The sequence below is a fragment of the Glycine max genome, chromosome 19 (assembly GCF_000004515.6).
Source record: "Glycine max cultivar Williams 82 chromosome 19, Glycine_max_v4.0, whole genome shotgun sequence".
Lineage (NCBI taxonomy): Eukaryota > Viridiplantae > Streptophyta > Magnoliopsida > Fabales > Fabaceae > Glycine > Glycine max.
In genome coordinates, this window is record NC_038255.2 from 705,571 (window position 1) to 728,575 (window position 23,005).

Genomic DNA, 23,005 nt, shown 5'->3' on the forward strand with positions numbered 1-23,005 from the left:
TTTGAGACCAACCAACCCTCACTCATCAACGATAATCCATGTAAGTCAATGATCTGCGGAGATTGAGATTACATTAGAAAACCAACTAATAGGCACATTTGTTTCCTTCCTTTCTCTAGTCTTGGAGACGGAATCATGGTCAATCAAACAACACAAAAAACTGAAAATAAATAGTCCATTACATGGATTTTAAGTAGACATGTCCCCATCTACTTTTTTATCATTTATCCAACTCACTCCTCCAATTCAGCGACTTCAAAACTTGTGCATGAGTCCCACAATTAACCTTATATTCTTCTTACCTTCGTTATTGTTTCATGAGAATGCATGCATGAGATCCACAGTAGCTCATCTATCTTCTGTTATATAAACCTTTTTCTAGCAATAAGAAATTCTAGCTAACATGTTTTACAAGTGAGAAATTCTAGCAACATGCTTGGTGATACACTTTCCAACACATTTGATTTTATTAAAAAGAATGCTAGCAACACATTCTCATCCTAATGCACACTCGTTGGTTATAATCAGAGTCATTAAATGATGTAAGAGCCAAAAAAATGTATAATTTTCTATAAATTATAACTAGTAATAGATAGTATGTTGTTAGGATTTCTCTTTTCCATAAATTTCAACTAATTTCAATGTAAGAGAGGGTACTGCTAGCATTTCGATTATTCTTTTTTTTTTTATTATTTACTCATAAACACAGGACCCAGTTGTCTAGCTTATTACAAATCACAAATCTAGATAGTGAAACTAGTCCATTTTGTTATGATTAACCAGATCCATTTTTACTTTGTAGCTAGACAACTCTGAAAATAATTCCATTTCCCCTTAAGATAACCGATGAAAAGAATAACCATCTAATTAAGCGCCGGCAGCACATGCCAACTCCAAGGGGAAAACATTTGGGCCAACATTCAAAAAAATCATAAATTTCAACCATGAGATGAATAAATACAATACACTGGGGAAATTTATTGTCAGAATTTGCATCAACCGTTAAATACACTTCAACACTAGCCATTCCAGTCAACATTCTATGTATGTGAAGGATTTGGTTGCCGGGTGATATGAATTTATTGAAACACAGAAGACAGGCTTGCAGCATCACTAAGCTAAGCTATGTAGTTATTGCATTAATATGAAGTCTGAAGGGTAATTTTTAGGTAGGATATAAGAGAGAAAGATGAGTTTAAATTACATGATCTCATTATCTCAATAAATTACATTTTACATGTAACTCAAGGAATAGCATATCAAAGATTAGTGTACGTCGCAATGAGCCGTTCCCATCCCTCAAGTATGTCTCAAACCATCATTGAATATTACCACTGAACATCTGTCGGGTGTTGTATCTGAACATCTGTCGGGTGTTGTTCAATATCAGTCAAATCATGACAACATTCATGTCTTGTTCACTTTTCCACTTTGTTAATCATACTGCTCAACTGTTTTTCCAACTGCAAACCAAACTTAAGGTGAGATACCCTAAATGATGGATTGAAGAATTACAAATGATATAGAAACATCTTAGTAAATAGCACACAACTTTCTTTGTAAGCTCCACCCTATTTTTCTAGCCAGTTAATGGACTGGTACAAGTTATACTCAGTGTTGATTTGGGTCATGAAATTGGAGCTTGGAATTGAAACTGGACCTTGAAATTACAATTATGATGTTTGGAAATCCTTTTTCCAATTCTAAGGTCCAATTCCATGAAATTCTTATATAAATAAAACTAACATTTCCCAATTTCTAACTTTTACCTTTTGAATTACAATTTTTAGCCTCACTTTAAATTGGAATCACAATTCTAAGGAAATTATACTGGAAATGTTATTCCCTGGGGTCAATAATGATGAGACAACAATGCACACTAATGTCCTCATAAACTAAGGAAAGTCATTGTTATGAGTAGATAACGATTAAAGTAGATAAACTGTCAATTTAGAATCTGCCTTGCATAGGCAATGAGTAATAATTTGCATGAATCTATTAAAAAGTAATAAGGAAAAAAAATGCACATTATGCTAAAGAGAAAAGAAGGAACAAGTTCAAAAGGTCCTTTACATTTCTTGAGATTGAAACAAGAGCACAATACCAAGAAAACAATTCGAAATCAAAAAATGGTTAAGTATGAAAGATCAAGATTAAAACATACCTGAACATTTTTCATCTTTTGTTTTTGCAATTCCTCAAAAAGGATTCCATTGCTGACATAAGAGTTGAAAATAAGATGTATGTGGAATTTAATTTGAAGATTATCGAATCAGAAACTCAGTTGCATATACCTCTGCTGGAGTTGAATCACCTGAAAATGCAGCTCTCGCTCCCTAGTTGTTGCAGGTGGTGCCTGAAAGTGGCACAAATATGAGACCATTTAACAAACAGCAAGCAAAGTAACAAACTCCTGCACGAGCAATCAAAATATTTCTCAAACTCCCTCCTCCCATTGATCTCTTTTTTTCTTTCTAAAAGACTATTTTTCATTGTTTGTCATGAAGCTACAACTTAAATTTTAATTCAATACCCATATTGTGCCAACCATTGTTCCAAAGATCAATGTATCAAATTCCTTTAACATTTTCTATGGGCCTTATATCATGAGTCTCCAATGAAGGTTTACCATAGAATGAGGATAAGTTCAAAAATTGGGATGTCAATGGGAAGGGTTTGGAGTAGAGAAAATGCAACCAAACTCCTTTCTAGATAACATAATTATGTCACTACATCTAAAGTTGTGATCTACAACATTAACAAATTACACCAATCAACATATCTCATCATTAAAGGAAGAGTATGATAAGAGAATTTTTTTTGTCATAGTAGTTTACCTGCAAAATATCAACTATCCCTGCCTCCATTGATTCTGTATTCTTGCCTATAACAAGTGAAGAAATTAAAATTAAACAAACTGAATTGCCAGATTTAAGGGACAACAAATACACACACACACACACAGAGAGGGAATACCAGAAGATTGCTCTGCATATTTTATTAATTTAATAATCTCTTCCTGGAAAAACCCATTGGAAATACGGTTATGCCTTAGGCCTGTCAGAGTTAGAAAAAAGAAAACTAAGAAATGCTACAGAAACATACCCTCTGCAAACCGTTCTGTTGCAAGATGCACTGCAGTGATGGAAGAATAGCTACAGACAGGAAATTTGGATTTGGTGGACTGGTAGGACTAACAAGTGGGCCAGATGTGCTGTTTGAAGGACCCTAAATGAGTAAAAGAAATGGCAATGGTTACATAGCCATTGCCTAAAACATATATCACCTAAGTTCCATCCTCGATAATCAATATTAATTAAGACAAACATTCAAGCAAAGAGGAAGTACAATTTTTAATACATAGTATAGTCTGCATATAATGAGACTAGCAAAATCTAACCATAAATTAATAGGAAGATGCAGAACTCAGATATATGATTGTACCATTTGATGATTCACCATAGACAGTAGAAAAATGTCGATACACACTTCTTTCCACAGACTCTTCGTTATAAGGTGAATTCATGTGGATCCCACTAAATAGGAAGGTATGACTCGCATGATTTAGTAGGTCCCACATTACTTTCACCAACTAATAAAAAATGTCCAAGAAACTGCTTTGCTAACCTCTACAAAGAAAACGGGTTCAAGGATACTAGTGGAGAGGAATTTGATACATACCATTGGACTGAGATCTGCCGGCGTGACCTTAAACCGCCCCCTAAACTGGACAAATGCTCCATCCGATGTGTCATCAACTGCATATAGAAAAAACATTAAAAAAATATAAGTATGAGACATTTCCCAATGCATTTATTGAGATAAAGTAAAAATCTAGCTGACACAGGAGGAACAAAATGGTAAAGACTATCAAAATACCAATCAATTTAACAAGAAAAATACACATACCCAATGGAAGGTTGTTGGTGTCTCTCTTCTGCCGATATTGCAACGGACCACTGTGATTCCTGTCTGAAGAATACTTTGTTTGTAGATAATCCCTTTTAAGATAAACAAAAACATTTGATAGCACATTAATACTGCAAGCCAAATATGCAACAGTAGTAAAGCAACAAGAACATCTACCAGGGAAAAAAAATCACAATTCTCTCAGTCTCAGATCATTTTCAAACCAAGTTTTCAACAGATGCCAAAATTTCATAAATTCTCAGTAATAATGTTTCATTTTCTAATGCAATGGCACAATTAGTTAAAAAAAAAAAAAGAAATAAGAGTGAAAAAGGCGGGCACAAATAAAAAATGTCTGAGACATTGCACAGCATGCGAAGTTAAAAATATTAGGCATTTGCTTCAGCATGCTCAAATCTTTTAATAAAAGAATTCATTTCAAGAAAGGGTCTGAGAACTTCTAGTAACATCCAGAAAAAAAATTGGAAAGAAAAATTACAAAAAAGTTGCTGTAAGAATAAAAATTACCTGTCCCCATCAGTAACAATCTTTTTGGGAAAAAGAAAATTATCAGGTAGTAAAGAACCACTTGGAAACTTTTTTTGATGACTGGTAGCATTTTGTTGTAATGAAGTACTTGTCCCAGAACTTTCATTGTCAATTCTTCCATCATGATCCAAATTTCTTGGACTGCTGTTGTTGACGTCATCCTCACACATATCAAAGCATCCTCTGCATAATTTACATATGAATAAGATAAAAATATTCTCTAATGAAAACTGCATTGCTATTCGCTAAACTAGTACATAATTTTAGAAAAAAGCCAGGCAGAACTTAATTTAGTCAACAAAAAAAAAAGTTCATAATTCAATTAAGCACATCCCATTTACAACATCCAAAATTTGTCTTTATTTATTTACAAGACAAAAAAACTAAAAAAATGTATAGCATTCTATATTCTATATTTTCTATAAAAGAATGGAGAAATGAATCTGAAAGAAAGCTGCATAAACTTCCACATACATCATATACTGAATTTTAATGATGATATGAGAGATAACAAAAGTCATTTTTGTATGTTATAACTTATAAGTGCTTTATTATAAATAATAAATAAACAACCCGATTACTAACAATACAACCAATAGTTTGAAATATAAGCTTCCATATAACTGGAAACATAAATGATATCATAACCCAAACACAATACTAACACTTAAAAATAAAAATTAAGAAGAAAAGAAAGAATGGAAAAGATAACCGTACTTAAGTGCTTGAAGAGGTTTACTAGGAAATGAAGCAAGTGAGCTCTCCAAATCCGGAAGATTGTTGAATCCATCCTGAAATAGAACATGATGTAAAAATCCTGCCAATATACTTTAAAAAAAAGTATATAGTTCGCAAAGAACACAAGGTAAAGAAAACATAAGATCATTTTCGGACAATAACAGTACCTCCTTGTCCTGCGTTGGTGCATCATCTGAATGATTAGCTGCTCCAGGTGATAGCCTCTCTGCAGAAACTTTGAAGTCGTCCAATCTGTCTTTTTGCTTCTTATCCCTTTGTGACTCTTCTGCATTAGGTATGTCATCATCTTGAATCTGTAGACAACAAAAAATGTGTACAAGAAAGATAGTAATGCCTAACTTTTCGACCTAAGTAAAATAAATAAATAAGACGAAGTAGGTAGTAGGAAGGTAAAAATACTTACAAGAGCAGCTTGACTTTTCAAATCCTCCAGGTTAAAATTCCAGGCACTAATTCCTCGAATATATTCTTTCTGTAAATGAAATAGTTGCTCAAATGTAGTACATTCTTAATTCTTAATTATATTAAATGTTTACAAAATGGTATGGAATGTAATACAACACAGACACATGAATACAGTAAAGTTACATAATGAGAAACCACACTCAAAAGTCATCACCTTGCATAGACCATGGCAAAAGCAAGCATTTACTATGCAGAACTTAAAATGAACCTACCTGAGATAATTGATCCTTATCCTCGTAAAGAGCCTTGTTCTGCACCAATAAATCTGCCTGTTTAGCCTGGAACACAAGCAAGAGGAACAATATCAAAACCCAAACAATTTTTACACAGAACAAAAGAATTTGCAAACGAACAGCAAACCTTCAGCAATCTAAAACGATCTCCTAAAGGAGCAAGGCCTTCTAAAATGGTGCGAGCTAGATATTTGCTGGCACGTGCTTGTTTAAAGAAGTGGTGTTTTAAAAGCTTTTCTGAACTTGGACGCTTTTTTGGATCTTTTACTAAGCAGGTGGCAACCAACTCTTTGAAAGCCTGCAAAGAGAAAAGGAAAAGTTTAGATGAAAATCAAATAAGTAATAGATGCTTCAAAGTGTTTAGTAAACACCACAAACCTTTGAAAATCTCTTGTCTCTTTCATAATCAAGACCAGGAGGGGCATTTTGTAAAGTCATAAGCAAAACCTGCATCCGAAAAAATAAGGGAAAAATTCAACCCTGAGCTCACAGAAATAAATAGAGACATTCTCTGTCAGTAGTTAAATACAAATATTAGAAGACAAGAAAATTACTTTCATAGGTGGATACTTGGAAAATGGGGCATGACCATGAGCAAGTTCAAGTGCCGTTATACCAAATGACCATATATCTGCTCTGTTAATAGAGAAAATTAAAATATAGAACTCAGCAAAAACTAAGATATCAGTGCACAAAACAATGATGATGATGATAAAATTACACCTAAGAGGGAAGGGAAGAATAGAAGACACTTACTTAAAATCATATCCATGTAATTGCTGCATAACTTCAGGAGCCATCCTGTGGAAAATAAAAACAACTCATAGCTTCAGAATTCATACATACAATGGTAGCCAGACGAAAAACTACAATAAAGGAGGATTATTAGGATGGTAGTACCAGCAAGGTGTTCCAACAAAAGTGTTTCTTGAACGTTGCCTATCTCCAGCATCAAACATACATGCTGACACTCCAAAGTCAGCTAGTTTAACCGCACCATTAGAATCAAGCAGAATATTCCCAGACTGCATGGTTAAAAATAATTAAAAGAGGAGGAAAATGAGAAGACCAGAAAACCAAAAACATGGAGAAAGGGGAAAGAAAAAATTCATGCATGTAAAAAGAAATAGTTCTTGGATTCAGCTACAGCTTTACAAGCACCACAAAAGCAGAAAATGGAGCTCTACCAGAATCTCAGATTCAATCAATCAATTCCATTTAGTTTATGATTAAGAAATCTAGCTGTAAGATTCTCAATTTTCAATGTCAAAAGGGTGCATAGCTTTTAAAAAATAAGAGGTCAGATAGTTGATGCACAATACCTTTACATCTCTATGTATGTGACCATGAGCATGAAGATAGACAAGAGCTTTGAGAACTTCATGCAATAAAGTAGCAATAACAGGCTCTTCAAAACCCTCAGGATAGTTAGATTTCATTATATGAAGGCAAGACCCCCCTGCCATGTATGGCATCACAACCCATAGATTGTGTCCAGCAGTAAAAGAACAATGTGCCCGTAAAACATTCGGATGATCAATCAAGTTCATGGTCTGCACCTCTCTTCGAATGCCATCCTGCATAATTTGCAGAGCTATCAATAAGAATGTATCCAATATGACAGCTACGGAATACAGTCACAAGGATGAATAGACAATGAATTAGAGATTGAATCATTGAAATTATCCTTGTATTAAAGCAAATAATGGAACCCACGTATTTATTCAACAGACTAAAAAAGTGAACAACTGAGAAGACACAAATGCATAAATTAGCACCAAACAATGTAATGAATAATAATGATTGAAATTGTCCTTTTTTTATAATTTCACAAGTCATTGAATCCAAGCATGCTCCATTTAAGTGAAAAGGAGAAGTACTGTAAAATATGGAAACAATATATAATCTACATACCAAATCATTATTGCACTTCTCTAGATCGAGAACCTTGATGGCAACTATCTCATTGAGTGGAACACAGAGAGCCCTGTATACGGAGGCACTAACGCCTTCACCAACTTCTTCATATAACTTGTAATCTTCTGAATTAAGAGGAAATCTTTTCTCCAAAACATGCTCCATTTTTCTTCTTATATCATAACATCAATATGTTTATTATTAAATGCACCACTGAAAAAAAATAGATCACATACTGAAGTGGTGAAATCAATGCTATAATACTTCCAGGTTGGTAGCATATCCCCTTTTCTCAAACCAAACTAGAAAGTGCATCCAACTTTACAAAGATACTTTTTTACCCTACCAAAATGTTCCTTTCAACTCCACCCATAATGTAACTGACAAATGCTCTCAATCAATGCTAATTAATATCACCAAACTTTAACTTTTGAGTATATTGATTTACTTATTATTCGGCAAGGTGTAACAAATTAAACAGGCACTGTTACATGTTACACAACTAAAATAGCATGAGATAAAAACCAGAGGTATCAATTCAGCACTGCATGCAGATAGGTAGGTGAAGATGTCATCACATCAATCTCCAATATCTGCAGCAAAGGTCACAAAAGACAAATTTACTACTCAATAAAATCTAAATCCCTACAAATCAAAAAAAAAAAAAAATATTACCGAAAAGAATTAGAAGAGAGATCCATAAATCGTGCAATATTAACACAAAAAGATGATATCAATTATATACACATACATACATATATGTTTATGATTCATGAACCAGCAATCTTAAAAGCTTAAGCTATTGGTAAGACACGTGAATGGTTTTATGATACATCTCTAACACTCGTCCCAAGCAAGAGATGTTTCAGCTCGAGGCATAGATAACAATAACACACAGGCCCACTTACCTTGTGCTAAATATCTGAAACTGACTACTTTTAAACAATTTTAATTCATGATTGAGAAACAATTTAAAAGGATGTTCAAACTGACTAGGGTGGTGAGTTTTGGCCATTTTCAAACTACCTTAGTTAAATAGGTGTCATCCATAGGCTCATTTTTCCTCGTACTTATCAAAATGGAGTAGTTGAACACATTGTTTAGCTTGGAGCCTTGGACTAAGTGACTAACACTCCTTGCTCGATCCTTTCTTCCCTAATCCCTACAAATCTTGGAATCACGATTCATGCCTTTCTCATAAGTGTCTATCTTAGGGGTGAGCAAAAAACACCGAACCAAACTGAACTGTTTTTAAACCAAACAAAATTTATAAAAGCAAACTGTTTTGAGGAAAAACCAAACTGAACCACTTTTTTGAAGGTGGGTAATGGCTCTAATGTCCGCTTTTGGATTTCCTAGCAGCATATAAAATAAAATTCTACTACAAATCCCCCCTTCCCTTTCAAAATCCTCCTCCTACAGGGGAACAAATTATATCAGCGCATAAGGTACAGATTTCTTCTTCCCAAATAAACAGTACTTCAGTGTGCTTAACCGTTAGCACTCAAGTAGTCAAGCCTTGAAAAGCTAAGTCTTTTAGATCCCATAAACTTTGATAGATCTAATAACACATCCAAGAATACCCACTTCCACTCTGCAAGCCATGATTATTACAATAAACTTTGATGTACAAAAAGTCCCACCTTCTTCCCATGTTTGTCATTATTTAACAAGAGCTGTTATTATCTATGCACGAACTTTATTTCCAAGTTAAATTTATTCCTCTATTATCAAATTTCTGTCCAACTAAAAACCAATAAATAAATGGAAGACTTGAATATCTGAATTGTATATTCTAAATGCCTAAAGAGAATGTCCCCTTGGCTTTTATATATAGTAATCAATGTTTAATTACAGTAATAATCTAACCCCTTAATTGTAGGGATAATAATCAAGCTAAATCAATTACATAAAAATTTAGCTAGGAAACCAAATCAATAACATAAATAAGGAAGCAATCATATCAGAATGATAGCTTAGCACATATCAAAATCATATCTCAACACTTCCCCACAAGCTGGAGCATATACATCATATGCATCCAGCTTGGACCAAATGCAGGATGTACTAGGCCCTCTAAGTGACTTGGTAAAAATATTTGGTAGTGACTTCTCCATAAATTATCTTCTCTCGCATAAAGTGACAGTCAATTTCAATTTCTTTTGTGGAAGACCTATAATTATTCAAATCGAAGGCAAGACTAATGCATCTGGGACAATCGTCGGGACTAGTGCACCTGGGACATAAACGGGGCCAGCATATCTGGGACAAAGACAAGGGCCAGTGCATCTAGGACATAGACAAGGGCCAGTGCAACTAGAACATAGACAAGGGCCAGTGCAACTAGGAAAAAGACAAGGCCAAGGCATCTAGGACAAAGACGAGGCTAGTGCATGTGGGATAGAGATAGGCTAGTGATAGCCATTGTTGAGAGACAGGAACCGAAAAACACATAACAGAACTTGCGCATTAGAGATCTTTAGGACAAAGAGAGATCGGATTTGAACAAACCGACGACCGGCGAGGCTGTCTGATGTCGCCAGTAGAAAAAGATGTTGTCACGTGCCAACAGAAGGTTTGCACTGGGGCTGTTTGGGCAAAAACCAAATAATCCAGCTGTCTGTCCATCACTCATTCGCAACAAAAATTTGTTTAATCCATCCTTTGAAAGTCAGTACCAGTCCCTAGAAATAAACCTTCTACAGTTCAACCACACATCAGTTATGCTTGTTGCTTAATTACATCTCCAATGGCCAACATAAAACACCACCAATGCATAGGCCAATTCCAACCTACAACACAAGATTTATTATAAAGCCTTCTCCTAATGGAATCTGCTCGAGCCAAAAAATTAGATACAGATTTCTTATACATCCTCTAGTGCTGCAATGGATTTCCTTTCCTGGCAGCATATAAAATTCTACTACAAATCCCCCCTTCCCAAGTAAATTTCTTATAAATCCTCCTCCCACATGGAAACAAATGATATCAGGGCATAAGTTACAGACTTCTTCCCAAATAAGTCTTTTTTATCCCATACATTTCAAGCGATCTAATGACACATCTAAGTATACCCTCTTCCTCTATGCAAATTATGACTACTACAATAAACTTCAAGCTACGAAAAAATCCACCTTCTTTCTGTGTTTTTCATTATTTACCCAATCAAGGGCTGCTATTATATATCTATGCACGAACTTCATTTCCATGCAAAAATCTATTCCTCTATGCTCAAATCTCTATCCACCAAAAAAATCAATAAACGATAGTGGCAATAATCGACGACTGTTGCATTAACTAGTATGCAGAACCCAGTGATGGGAAACGATGCATAAACCAAAAAAATACAAAGTGCCAAATAAACCTCCAAATCTAATCTCCAATTATGAAAGCCAAAAAAAAAAAAAATACATCTTTCAAAGATTTTCAACATTAATCAGCGCTTTAACTGCAAAAACAAAAACAAAAAAAAACACGAAATTCAGCAAACAAAAACAATCCACTACCGCAATTCACTGATAAAGCAAAACTCCAATTATGAAAGCAAAAAAAAAACATCTTTCAAAAAATTTCAGCATTTATCAGCGCTTTAACTGCAAAAAAAGCCACCAAATTCAGCAAACAAAAACAACCCAAATGCATTGCATCAACAAAATCCACAAACGCACAATTCACGGATTAAAGCAAAAGAACAAACAACACTCACATCGCCATCACGAAAGGGGGGAACGAAGAAAAGAAGAAGAGATTTTCCGTTTCGTCAACGATCGGAAAACGAAACACTGAACATAAGAAAGACAGATTGAGAACACTGAAATTGAGAATTAAAGGGAGGGAGAGAGAGAGAGAGAGAGAAATTGACGAACCTAGGGTTTGCTGAGAAGAAGCGTTTACTTGAATCTGGCCGAGTCAGTAGTGTGTGACTGAGAGAAATCGAAACGACGCCGATTCAGCTCAAATTCAATTGCTCATCCATGGGATTGAGATTTTTCATTCACTCTTCAAAATTTCATATAAAAAAATCGCTTCTTCAATCTCTCTCTCTTTTTCTGAGCTTTGCCACAACACAACACACTTCAACCTCAATTCAATCTCACTACTACTCACTGCTCTCTCTTATTTTCGGGACACGGTTCATTTATACTGCAAAAAAATAATCTGGAAAATCAAAATACAAGTAATAATAATAATAATTATGAGCCAGATTGGTTCTCATACTAGCCTCCTAGCATAGGAATAATTAATTTTTTTTGGGGAAGGAATAACTATATATATATATATATATATATATATATATATTTCAACTTTAATTATTAATAGGAAAAACAAATATTGAGAGAAAATAAATAGAACAATAAATGCTGTAGTGGGACCCGCCAGGAGATTTCAATTAAAGTAGGTGAATTTATCGGGGCTTTTTTTGGTTATATCAGCAAATTTTCGTGTTTCTTTTGATTTAATTTAATTAAGAAAATACTACTAACATACTTAAATGCGTACATGTAACAAAAAAATATACTAAATGAGTACATTGATTGGTACTATCAAGTTGTTCCGTCTAATTATTAGTGAGCTTTAAATATATAATAAAAAACAAACATGTGAATTAATTGGCAATATCAAGTTGATCAAGTATAATTATTAATCTTAAATTTGAGTTTTAAATTAAATGCATGAATCAATTGGTACTATTAAATTAATCAGCATAATTATTAGTCTTAAATTTGAGCCTTAAATATAATTATGTTAAATAATTTAAAATATAACTATTCCACATAGTTTATTAAATAGAATTATCTTCTATAAAAAGATATTTGTGTAAAAAAAACTAAATCAGTATAATAAATTAATAGAAATAATTCTAATAAGAACAAGGAATAAGAGTGATTATATTAAGAAGATATCCTCGAAAATTCATATCTAAACACATTAAATTGAATTGAATATTGTAAGTATCCTTATATTAAAAATGTGTAACAAGTCATTTTTATGTAGACTTTCAGATTCATTAATAGAATTAAGAGTTTTACACAAATCATTAATAATGTTCTTTTTCAAAAAAAAAAATATAACTGGTCAGTACTAAATTGTCAATTGACCGTATTAGCAATTGTTAAGGCATGAACTTTGGTGTCGAGTGTAAAATTCATATGACATATTGGCATCATATGTCTCTATCTCACCTACACTATTTTTAGGCTTTATGTTTAGCTAAGAGTACGAGTCTAAAAAAGTTATGAAGACTAAATACAATTACACATTCAATAAATACATTTAAGTAGACTAAGTCATATATAAGGAGTCTTTGTTTCGACACAATTTGACTATTTAAAGATTTTTTTTCTTTTAAATACATTTTTTAAAAAATTGTATTACAATAGTTGGACAAAGTTTTATAACAATGATATCCCACTAGATTATGATTTATAGATTACTTTTAATTGAAAATATCATTGGTTACTTTCAAAGTAACTTCCTAAATAGATTATTGAGTATGTGAATTATTTGACATGGAATTGTTTCAACTTAACATGGGGTCATGTCATTACATTAAATATTTAGACGAAAAATTTTGTCACTCATAATAATTCTATCTTGATTGAACAAGAGGATACATGTGATCTAAACTCAAAAAAAGTAGCTCCTTAATAGAGGTACCATTTATAATGTCATTATATTGTAAGAATTATTGATTGCATGCATAAATCTAAGAGGAAGGATGATGATATTTATATTGAAAAAAACCTACAACAATGTCAATGATAAATATTGTGAGGGGGTTTGGATTTTCAACCATATTTAAATACATTTTTTCCATTTTTTAAAATCATACTATGTTTTGCTTTGATTATACAAAGCAATATTCATTTTTACTTCTTATATTTAACATAAACAACATTGTATCAAAAGAACACAAAAATAAAGACACTACAATTTAAAAGAACAATTACTTATACAAATAAAATATCTAAAAAAATATTTTTTTAAGAACTAAAATATATATTGAGCATTTTTTTATCAATAACAATGAAAATTATTAGTGACGAACCTACGTTGAATTGAGAGGGTAGTGCTTACATCGGTTGACTTTAATAAAATTATAAGTATATATATAAAATTTGTATATTCGTCCCCTTTATTTTATATACTTAAATTCATTGTCCCTAATTTGTCACTTTATTTTTAATTTATTTGAGTTTATTATTGAACAACTTTAAAACATGAGATCATGTGAAGGACAATTATAAGGTACTCCATAAAATCATGTGAAGGACAATTGTAAGGTACTCAATTTCTTTGATAAGATATATTAAAATTTTATAATTTTGTGTCTTTATTTTGTATGTATGATAATAGTTATAATTAATTCATATTTTTTAAATTAAATGTCTTCATTGACTTAGGATTCTAAATTTGTCACTTTTTTATATATGATGACAACAATAAGATTGAACCTAAAATCTCATACATATTACCCAAAGTCCCACCATAAAGTTGATCCTAGTATTATTAGATATGTTACTTAATCTCCAACTATTTTGTGTAACTTTATCTTATCTATTGTTTGGAATCACAACCATCTCCTTAGTTTTATTCTCTTCAAATGTCTTAGACCATGTGATATTCCACTACCTCACTTTTTTTGTTATATGCATGGAAACTTAATTAAGTGTTCCAAAAACTATTATAATATTTATTATCACTTGCTTTCTAGAGACATGGTATTATTTGCTAAGTCTAAGACATCTGGAATTTATTGGTATATCTATTTTTGATAATTTTAGTTGTGATTAGTTTTTTTAAAACAGTTATGATTAGTTTAAAAGCTAAAATGTTAGAATTTAGCAAAATTTGAAATAATAAAAAAGAGAAATTTAAATTCATATATATCATTAATTCTACATTCTATCTTGCTAAATATCTTAATATTATTGTCCATAGAGCTAAAGTTTACAACTATCATTTTAATTCCACCATGGAAAAAATACAATCAATACAAACTCCTAAAATAGATAGATAGACTTATGTTGGACAATGATAATCTTCCTTTCTTTCTACTTACCGCATACTTACTTGATTTCCTCAATTTGTATGCAATAAAAGTAACTTAATTGTGAAGATTTTATTTGGAACAATAACAAAGGCTATATATAGTCTTTGTTTGGCTAGGTCAAAAAAATTTGCTCGATGTAAAATTTTTAGAAAAACAGGAATAAAAAAATATAGACTGATCAATTTTTCTCTTATTTTAGCAAGCTTACTCAAACCCTAACAACATATGGAAACAATTTGTCATGAATAATAGAAAATGAAAAGACATTTAATATGGTCAATGGCGAAGCTTCTTCCCTAAAGCTTCATATACATTGAGTTATTTAGTGTAGATCATTAGTGAAATTGATCATAATTTGACGTTTTATATACAAATTTATGTCCCTAATACAAATTGACAAATGTTATGGATATTCATGAGATTTAAAGGTGAAAGATCTCTTATAAAAAAAAAAGATTTGTCTTGAATGACTTAATGGCTAATAACAAGTATTTTTTTCATTTGTTGGTCATTATTAAGGTAGTAAAAGAACCATATCTATGGTTTGCTATTATATTGTTGGAGATACAACCTTATTTGTGTGATTATGAAAAAAAAACAAAAAAAAACCAGTGTTTAGAATGTTATATTCACTCAATATCACAGTTAAGAAAATGAATTAAGGGTCATATTAATTCCATATTTTAATCATTTTTCTTTGGTGAATTTAGAAAGTAATAAATGTTAAAGGTATAAGCAATGAAAAAAATCATGTTTTATGATATGATAGCTTTAATTTATCAACTTCATTCCTATATTTAGATAATGCTCATTGTTGTTCATTGTAATAGGACAAAAGATCATTATATTTTTTGTTACCATACTTAGCATGGATGTACATTGTAATAGGACAAAAGATCATTATATTTTATGTTACCATACTTAGCATGGATAACAATTCCCTGGGTAATTCTACGAGGTTAAATTTTAAGGACTTATAAGAAATGTAGATGAAACCACTATCAAGGTTTTCCTCTTTGGCAAATCTAATAATATAATTTTTTTTCTGGCATATTTAATAATTTGGGAATTTAGTAAGACTATCTTGCATGAATTACATGTTATTTTAGATTCGGAGTTTGTGAAATTTAATATTTGTTCGACTAAATAGATATTTTATTTATTTTTAAGGACATATTCCCACATGGATTTTAATTTTTATAATTTTTAAATATTAATGTATAAAATTATCATTGTTAATCATGTATGAAGAAAAATAGGATCAGTAATCATAATTTTAGTTTTTGCAAGTGTGTTGTTTTGCTTTGATTTTGGTTGGGGTGGTGCTATGTAATGATATTGCGCAGTTTTGAGGCTACCAATTTTTTGTTATTATGTTGTTTGTGTTGTTTATATAGCACAAATGAAAAAAAAAATAGAAACACAATTCCGTTTCATAAATTTTCAAGTATGTAACGGAAACGTGTTTCTGTTACGTAAATAGGGGTGAAAAAATCGAATTACTATGAAAATACAATTTCGTTGCACACTAGTATAATAAAACCATATTTCCATTGGATTTTGATTTTTCACCCCAATTTATATAACATAAACATCTTTTCGTTATGTTTTCATCCAAAGGATAATTTGGAAATATAGCTAAAAGGCACTCACATGGATGATAGTGTCAATAGCAATACCTCTTTTTGTACTTCTTAGTATTCTATGGACATAGTTTCTTTTGTCTTGGTTGTTTGGGCCTTTGGCCTTTTTTCAGAAAAGAAGCTTGGACATTGCTTTGCGCACCCCAGAAAATTGTTGGTGCACCCAACATAAGGTAAACAATTCTAATATTGACTTTCTATAAAGTTGATACGAATTACAAATTTGTAAGCCCACTACGGAATCCATATTTCAAAAGAGAACTCTCATTTGAGTTGCTATAAGCTTTTTGGGCATTACTTTGTGCACCCAAAAAATTGCTGGTACACCCGACACAAAATGGACAATTTTGTGAATTTGTAAGCCCATTACTAATCGAACATGTGACTTTCACGTTATTAACACAACACTCTAACCAACTGAGTTAATAAACCAATTATGTTATAAAATAATCAATGTTGTTATATATAACACTAAAATTTCTAATGTATATTTAATGCACATGTAAATTTATATAATAAATTCTGTGATAATTAATTTTGATCTAATAATTAATTTATTTACATATATAAATTGTAAATAAAAATACGTTTAATAAAAATTTATATATGTAAAAAAATACATTATTAACATAAATCTACTAATGTATTTTTTGATCTTATTATAATTAATTTTGATCTAATAATGTATTTTTTTACATATATAAATTTTTATTAAACCTATTTTTATTTACAATTTATATATGTAAAAGAATTAATTATTAGATCAAAATTTATTATCACAAAATTTATTATCTAAATTTACATATACATTAGAAATTTTAGTATTGACATTAATTATTTTATAAAGTAATTGACCTATTAACTTAATTAGTTAGAGTGTCGTGCTAAAAACACGAAATTAATAGGCTCAATTATTGTATTGGTCATTAATTTTAAATTAATTCTTAAAATATATTTTTGATTTTTTTTTAAATCATATGGGCCACTTACAATTCACAATCCATATCAATTTTACAAAAAGATAATATTAGAATTACTCATCCTATAATGAGTGTACCAGCAATTTTTTGGGTGGGCAAAGCAATGCCCAAGAAGCTTATAGCAACTCAAATGGGTGTTCTCCTGGGAAGGAAAAACAACCCGAGAAACAAAAAACTACCATTGGAGAGAAACTCGTAGAGATTCTATAGTTTGTTCGGGTTTCTCTTCATAGCACTCGGTGCTCTTGTATTTGGTGGGTCCATGGTACAACTTTTTTGCTTTATAATATTTATTTAATTGTATATGTTATATAAAATAGATATATTGTAGGATTTATACGAGAAACTTTAGTGACTTTCTTGATTGGAGTATAAATTTAAATGAGTTGTTTAAGGTAAGAAAATGATGTGACATTATAAAAAAATATGAGATATTATTAAAAAAAATAGAAGAAAAACTTTGATGAATTTTTAGATTAGAAATACTCTTACTGCACACACAAAGCAATATCACTTAACACAAGCTTAAAGCTTATTTAAATTGTAAACAATTTTTGAACGTGAGTGTTACCTAAGTTTCAAATTAAATTGTAAATCTTTTATTCAAACTTCAGTCACCGCATGATTGGAAAGTAAAAGCATAAAATAACTTGTTGAAAGCATGATTTTAACAACATCAATCCTTAAAAGCACGAAGCCAATTTCTTTAACAACATCAAAAGCCTTTTTTTTTTTGCTACAAACAAAGCCTTGGGATTTACGCTTTAAATCGAGTCATTGATTAATACACATCTTAGCCACGCTCAATCTTGTTGGTCGAAAATCTTGTCACTACAGCTTTGGTATCATCCAAAGAAAATTTCCATGCTTGGAACTATTTGAAAGCCACTGCACAAGACTTTTTAGATCAAATGGAATTAAGAGGTCACATTAACTAGTGGAGTGCATTATACGTTTGGAGTGCGTCCAAAACTAGTTGCATTTTGTCACAATCAATAGAGTAATGAATAGTAGCTCTCAAGAAGGAAAAATTCTCAAGGGTACTAATTACTAGGGGTGTTTGGTTTGATTGTTTTTTATTTTCATTTTCACTGAAAACAGAAAAAATGATGATGAAAATGTATTTGATTGGATTTTTGAAAACATTTTCAGTGAAAATGAAAACAGGAAACAATCAGAAAATAAAAATAATAAAATCTTGTTTTTTGTGTTTTCAGTTGAAAATATGAATTTCATTTTGGATAAAATAAAAATGCGATGACAAAGAATATAATTTTAACCAAATCTAAAAATACAAAAAAATAAGAAGTCCATATATCATTATTTTTATTTTCTGAAAACAGAAAATAAGAAATCAAACCAAACATATTTTCAAAATTTAAATCTTTTGAAAATGAAAATAATTTTCAGAAAATAAAAATAGAAAATGAAAATGCAAACCAAACACACCCTAAAAGAATATTGAAGAATATTGTTTTCAATGAGATTGTATTGAAATTTTATTGTATAATTTTAAATTCAAATCGATATATAACATGGATAATTGAACTAAGTGCGGTATATATTGGTACAACCATTCCATTTGTTAACCAGTTTTAATTGGGTCAACTTTTCCTTGATAAGGAACTGTTTCTTTTACGAGAAATAATTGCTTACAAGTGACACTTTCCAACTTTTAACAGCACAACAACTATCTACTGTAATGTCATAAAAAAAAACTCCTCTACTGTAATAGGAAAATGCTCAACTTACACTCCCATTTTGGATGTAAAAGACTGTTAACAACCTATTTTTTAACCTATTCTTTTTAGTAAATTCTCTTTCTCAGTTAATTAAAATTTATTAAAAATTATAAAGCCATAAAAAATGTTTACTCCTATATATATATTTATATATTAAATAAGAGATAAGATTTATAAAATTTTATTATTTTTAATAAATTTTAATTAATGAGAGAATGTGTGTTTAAAAGAGTATTATATTAGAGAATATGCTTCTAATATTTTTTTTAAATGTATGTGTGGAAGAAAGAAAGATGAAAAGAAAATCAAAGAAAGAGAGAAGGAAACTACTGAATGTATATGACTAAAATGAAGTGAAAAAAAATAAAGAAAATTGAAATGATAATGGAATGAAAGAGAATTTTAGTGTATGATAATGATAAATTAATAACCCACTGTAATATCTTTGTTAATGAAAAGTTTAATAGTGTTTTTTGTCTTTCTATTTTTTTATTTTAAATGTGTAATTTTAGTTTATTAACTTTAACATCTACTAATATTTAATAAAAAATACTAACATGACACTTTATTTCATTATCACATAACATTTTTGTTAAAATATTGAATGTCACGTTAATGAATGAATCAAAATTATATAATTAAAATAATAGGGTTGAATTCATGATGAAAATAAAGAAATCAAATTCTAATTTCAATGATAATAGAGTAACAAAAAAGTATAATTAAACCTAAATTAAAAAATAATAATATTTCCCAGAAAATTGCTCTAAGGGTTTAGTAATCATTAAAGTTATTATTAACATACATCTACACCCTCTTTCATCTCCTTTATTGTCAATTTTTCTTTCCATCTCTATTTCTCGTTACATCATTTAAATATCATATCTGTAAATTGTTTTTTTTTTCTTTTTCCCCTTACCTTTTTTTCCTATTCTTTCTTCCATTCCATTCACCCGTACATCTCAAAATGATTGTTGCACTTGCATGCGTGCGTAGCACACGAAGGGGACTCGTTTATTAAGTGTAAGAGTCTTCCATCAGTTGACTTAACCTTCATTCCTAGGAATTTTCAAACTTCCCAATCTGACTAGATAGCCATACAATGCATATGTTTCTCAACTATGTCAGAAATCACTGAATCATGTGTATCACGTACGTATACTACATAACGATATGGAACTTTTCTACACCCACCCAACAAATTAGGATAGTGTGTAACACACTTTAGTCTAAAACAATTATTTAACATCTTCTTTATTATTGAATACAATACATGGAATTTTTTCATTATCCAACATGTAGTTTGAAGGGTTGGTTGAGTGTCATATTATGCAATAACTAGTGTAATAAGATCTTGGAAAATAAGGATAGAATTTTTGCATCTTCCTCATCCACAAAAAAAAAAAAAAAACCCAAGTACCTAACTTTTGCCACATTCCTAAACATTAGAACCACCCAATAATTAATCCATCTGTGGCCACGATCATTGACTTCCTAGCCATAGCCAAATTCTCTAATTTCCATGGCCAACTTTAGTTATTTTTGGCAGAACTGTATTATATAATGCTATCTTATAATGTCTTTTCTTTTTATCATGCTATTAATTGCATTTCACATTTCATTCTTTTTCATTCCCATCTCTCAAATAATTACAAAAAAAAAGAAGATTTTTTTCTCTCTTGCCGACACTTGCATGCATGTGCATCTTGTATAATTGAAAAGATAGAGAGGGAAATATATACTTTCCCTTGAACAAGTGCACAAAGAGAGGGATAACTCGTGGTAAATTATATACGCGAGAGTACAAAAGATTAACAAATTTAAATCTTCGAAAACTCTAGAGTACACGCTACAGAAAGTTCCTCCTAATTCCATGAACGAATATCACATAGCTAGCGTGACTCATAGAATCAAGCAAGACATCATGCACATGAGAATGTGTGTTCCAAGGTTTTATCAATCTCCTCGTCTTTCAAAAGAATTAAACAAGTGTTCCTTTGGAGTATTTTATCAACAATCATGCATATATATAAATTATATATATATATATATATATATATATATATATATATATATATATATATATCCAAGCAATTAACAAATTTCTCTTACACGTGTATATAGTGAATTTTTGATGAGTTTAATTTTTATACATGTCTTTCTAATAATTTTTTAAAATTATTCTTAAACACCTAATATATCATTAGACATCTAGAGAGAAATAAAAGAGAAAAATTATAAATATTATAAGCAATGTGACGTAACAAAAAAAAAAGATAGACAGAAGAGTGTTAGTTAAGTATTTTCTATCTAATTTATAGTTAAGTCATAAGTGTTTACAAAAAAAATATTCAATTATTTTTTTATATAGAAATCTAATTAATACTTTTAAATAAAAAAGATGACATCATAAAATAATAAAATTATATTCGATACTTAAATTACACTGATATTATATATATATATATATTCAGTGACATTGGATTGGACACGTTTTACTACTATTCTGTTTTTTTGCCCTACCTGCTATGTGGGGTCCATGCACACGTGGCTCCCCTACTCACCACATTGTACACGGCATAGTACCTTCATCATATTTATTATTTTATCAAAGAAAACCAGAAAAGAGAAAATAAAAGTAAACAAATTTAAGCAAAAAGAAAATAGTAAGAGAAAAAGCAAACTTTTATAATTGTTTAACAAGAGAGAAGTATAAATCAAAATAAAGAGAAAGAAAATAAATGTTTTTTTAATAAAGTAAATAACTTTGTGTTAAATAAATAATCATGTATCCTTGTAAAAGATTGAAAATTATAAATAAAAATACAAGTATTTTAGGAAAAAAATTATAAAAAAATCCTTCTTTCTCCTTTAAATGTGAGATAAGAAAATAAAAAGTAATGTGTTGCGCCACTTTTAAAATTTTATGTATTTCTTTCTTATTAAATAACGAGACTTTCTTATTTTTTTTCTCCACTTATTTCTCTTTCTTATTATTTATATTTATTTAATCTCTACCAACCAATTAATGCATATAGTCTTTTTGAGTTGTAATGTTACCCTTTTTTTCTTCTTCAAATAAAAGATACAATTCATTTTAAGTATTTGAGAGTGGTTTTCTAATTAGAGTCAACAGTTTGTGTAATAAAAGGTGCATTAAAGGTTAGTATAGGCTATCACGATGAAATTATAATTCTAATTGGAAAAAAACACTAAAAACATTAAAGTATTACATATTTTTTTTTTCTTTTTCTTCATGGTTTTTCTTTCTTTAAAATATGGGTTGGATTGCATATAATCTCCATTTAGAGGAAGAACAAATTTTTTATGTTGTCATCCATAAATTTGAAATTGTTTCTCAAGAGAAAAGAAACGTTTCATCACTCTGCCCCGTGCATGGTAATTGTGTCATGACAAGAAATTTTAAACACACATTTTAATAATCTTTTGAGTATATTACCTTGATTAAAATCTATTAAAAATCATAAAAAAATTATAAGTCTTACTTCTTATTTAATAAACTTCAATAGTGATTTTGTAGTTTGTAATATTTTTCAACCAATAAAAGAAAACTCATTTAAGGGTTACCATTGAAATTTTTACCAGAGCAAGGATAATACAGATTGTTAGGATTTTGACAGGGATCATTTGTCAATATCTTTTATGGTTCAAAAACTTAAACAATTTTTAGATCACTAATTTAACAATAGAGACTTATGGAATCTCAAGTGTTTCCTTAGACTTGGGATTACTC

General features: G+C 30.3%; 1 protein-coding gene across 6 annotated transcripts; it reads right to left on the reverse strand.

Moving 5' to 3' along the window:
* Positions 1-1,152: 1,152 nt before the first annotated feature.
* LOC100778837 (serine/threonine-protein kinase BLUS1) lies at positions 1,153-12,082 on the reverse strand. Of its 6 annotated transcripts, none has more exons than XM_006603741.3 (22): positions 11,699-12,079; positions 11,539-11,614; positions 7,830-8,425; positions 7,238-7,492; positions 6,816-6,940; positions 6,672-6,716; positions 6,470-6,551; positions 6,294-6,362; positions 6,043-6,213; positions 5,895-5,960; positions 5,621-5,689; positions 5,364-5,510; positions 5,176-5,249; positions 4,438-4,641; positions 3,910-4,001; positions 3,682-3,758; positions 3,106-3,228; positions 2,977-3,019; positions 2,838-2,884; positions 2,295-2,356; positions 2,165-2,216; positions 1,153-1,463 (listed from the first exon to the last, which is right to left on the reverse strand). In XM_006603741.3, the coding sequence occupies exons 3-22, from the start codon at positions 7,995-7,997 to the stop codon at positions 1,419-1,421; spliced, it is 2,016 nt and encodes a 671-aa protein (XP_006603804.1). In that variant the 5' UTR covers positions 7,998-8,425; positions 11,539-11,614; positions 11,699-12,079; the 3' UTR covers positions 1,153-1,418. The 6 variants fall into 6 exon arrangements, 5 of the variants coding, with proteins under 5 accessions (XP_006603804.1, XP_025982993.1, XP_006603803.1 ...); XM_026127208.2 differs by lacking the exon at positions 11,539-11,614 and adding an exon at positions 10,344-10,624 and having other exon boundaries at positions 11,699-12,063; XM_006603740.3 differs by lacking the exon at positions 11,539-11,614 and having other exon boundaries at positions 11,699-12,082.
* Between the last annotated feature and the right edge of the window lie 10,923 nt (positions 12,083-23,005).

What these genes read in the sequence shown, in the direction of transcription:
- LOC100778837 (XM_006603740.3), bottom strand. Translation starts at nt 7,997, where the DNA reads ATGGAGCATGTTTTGGAGAAAAGATTTCCTCTTAATTCAGAAGATTAC. An exon ending in AAACCTCTTCAAGCACTTAA is followed by an intron (nt 4,642 to 5,175) that starts GTACGGTTATCT and finishes TAAATTATGCAG; the next exon opens with AGGATGCTTTGATATGTGTG. An exon ending in GGATAGTTGATATTTTGCAG is followed by an intron (nt 2,357 to 2,837) that starts GTAAACTACTAT and finishes TGCCACTTTCAG; the next exon opens with GCACCACCTGCAACAACTAG.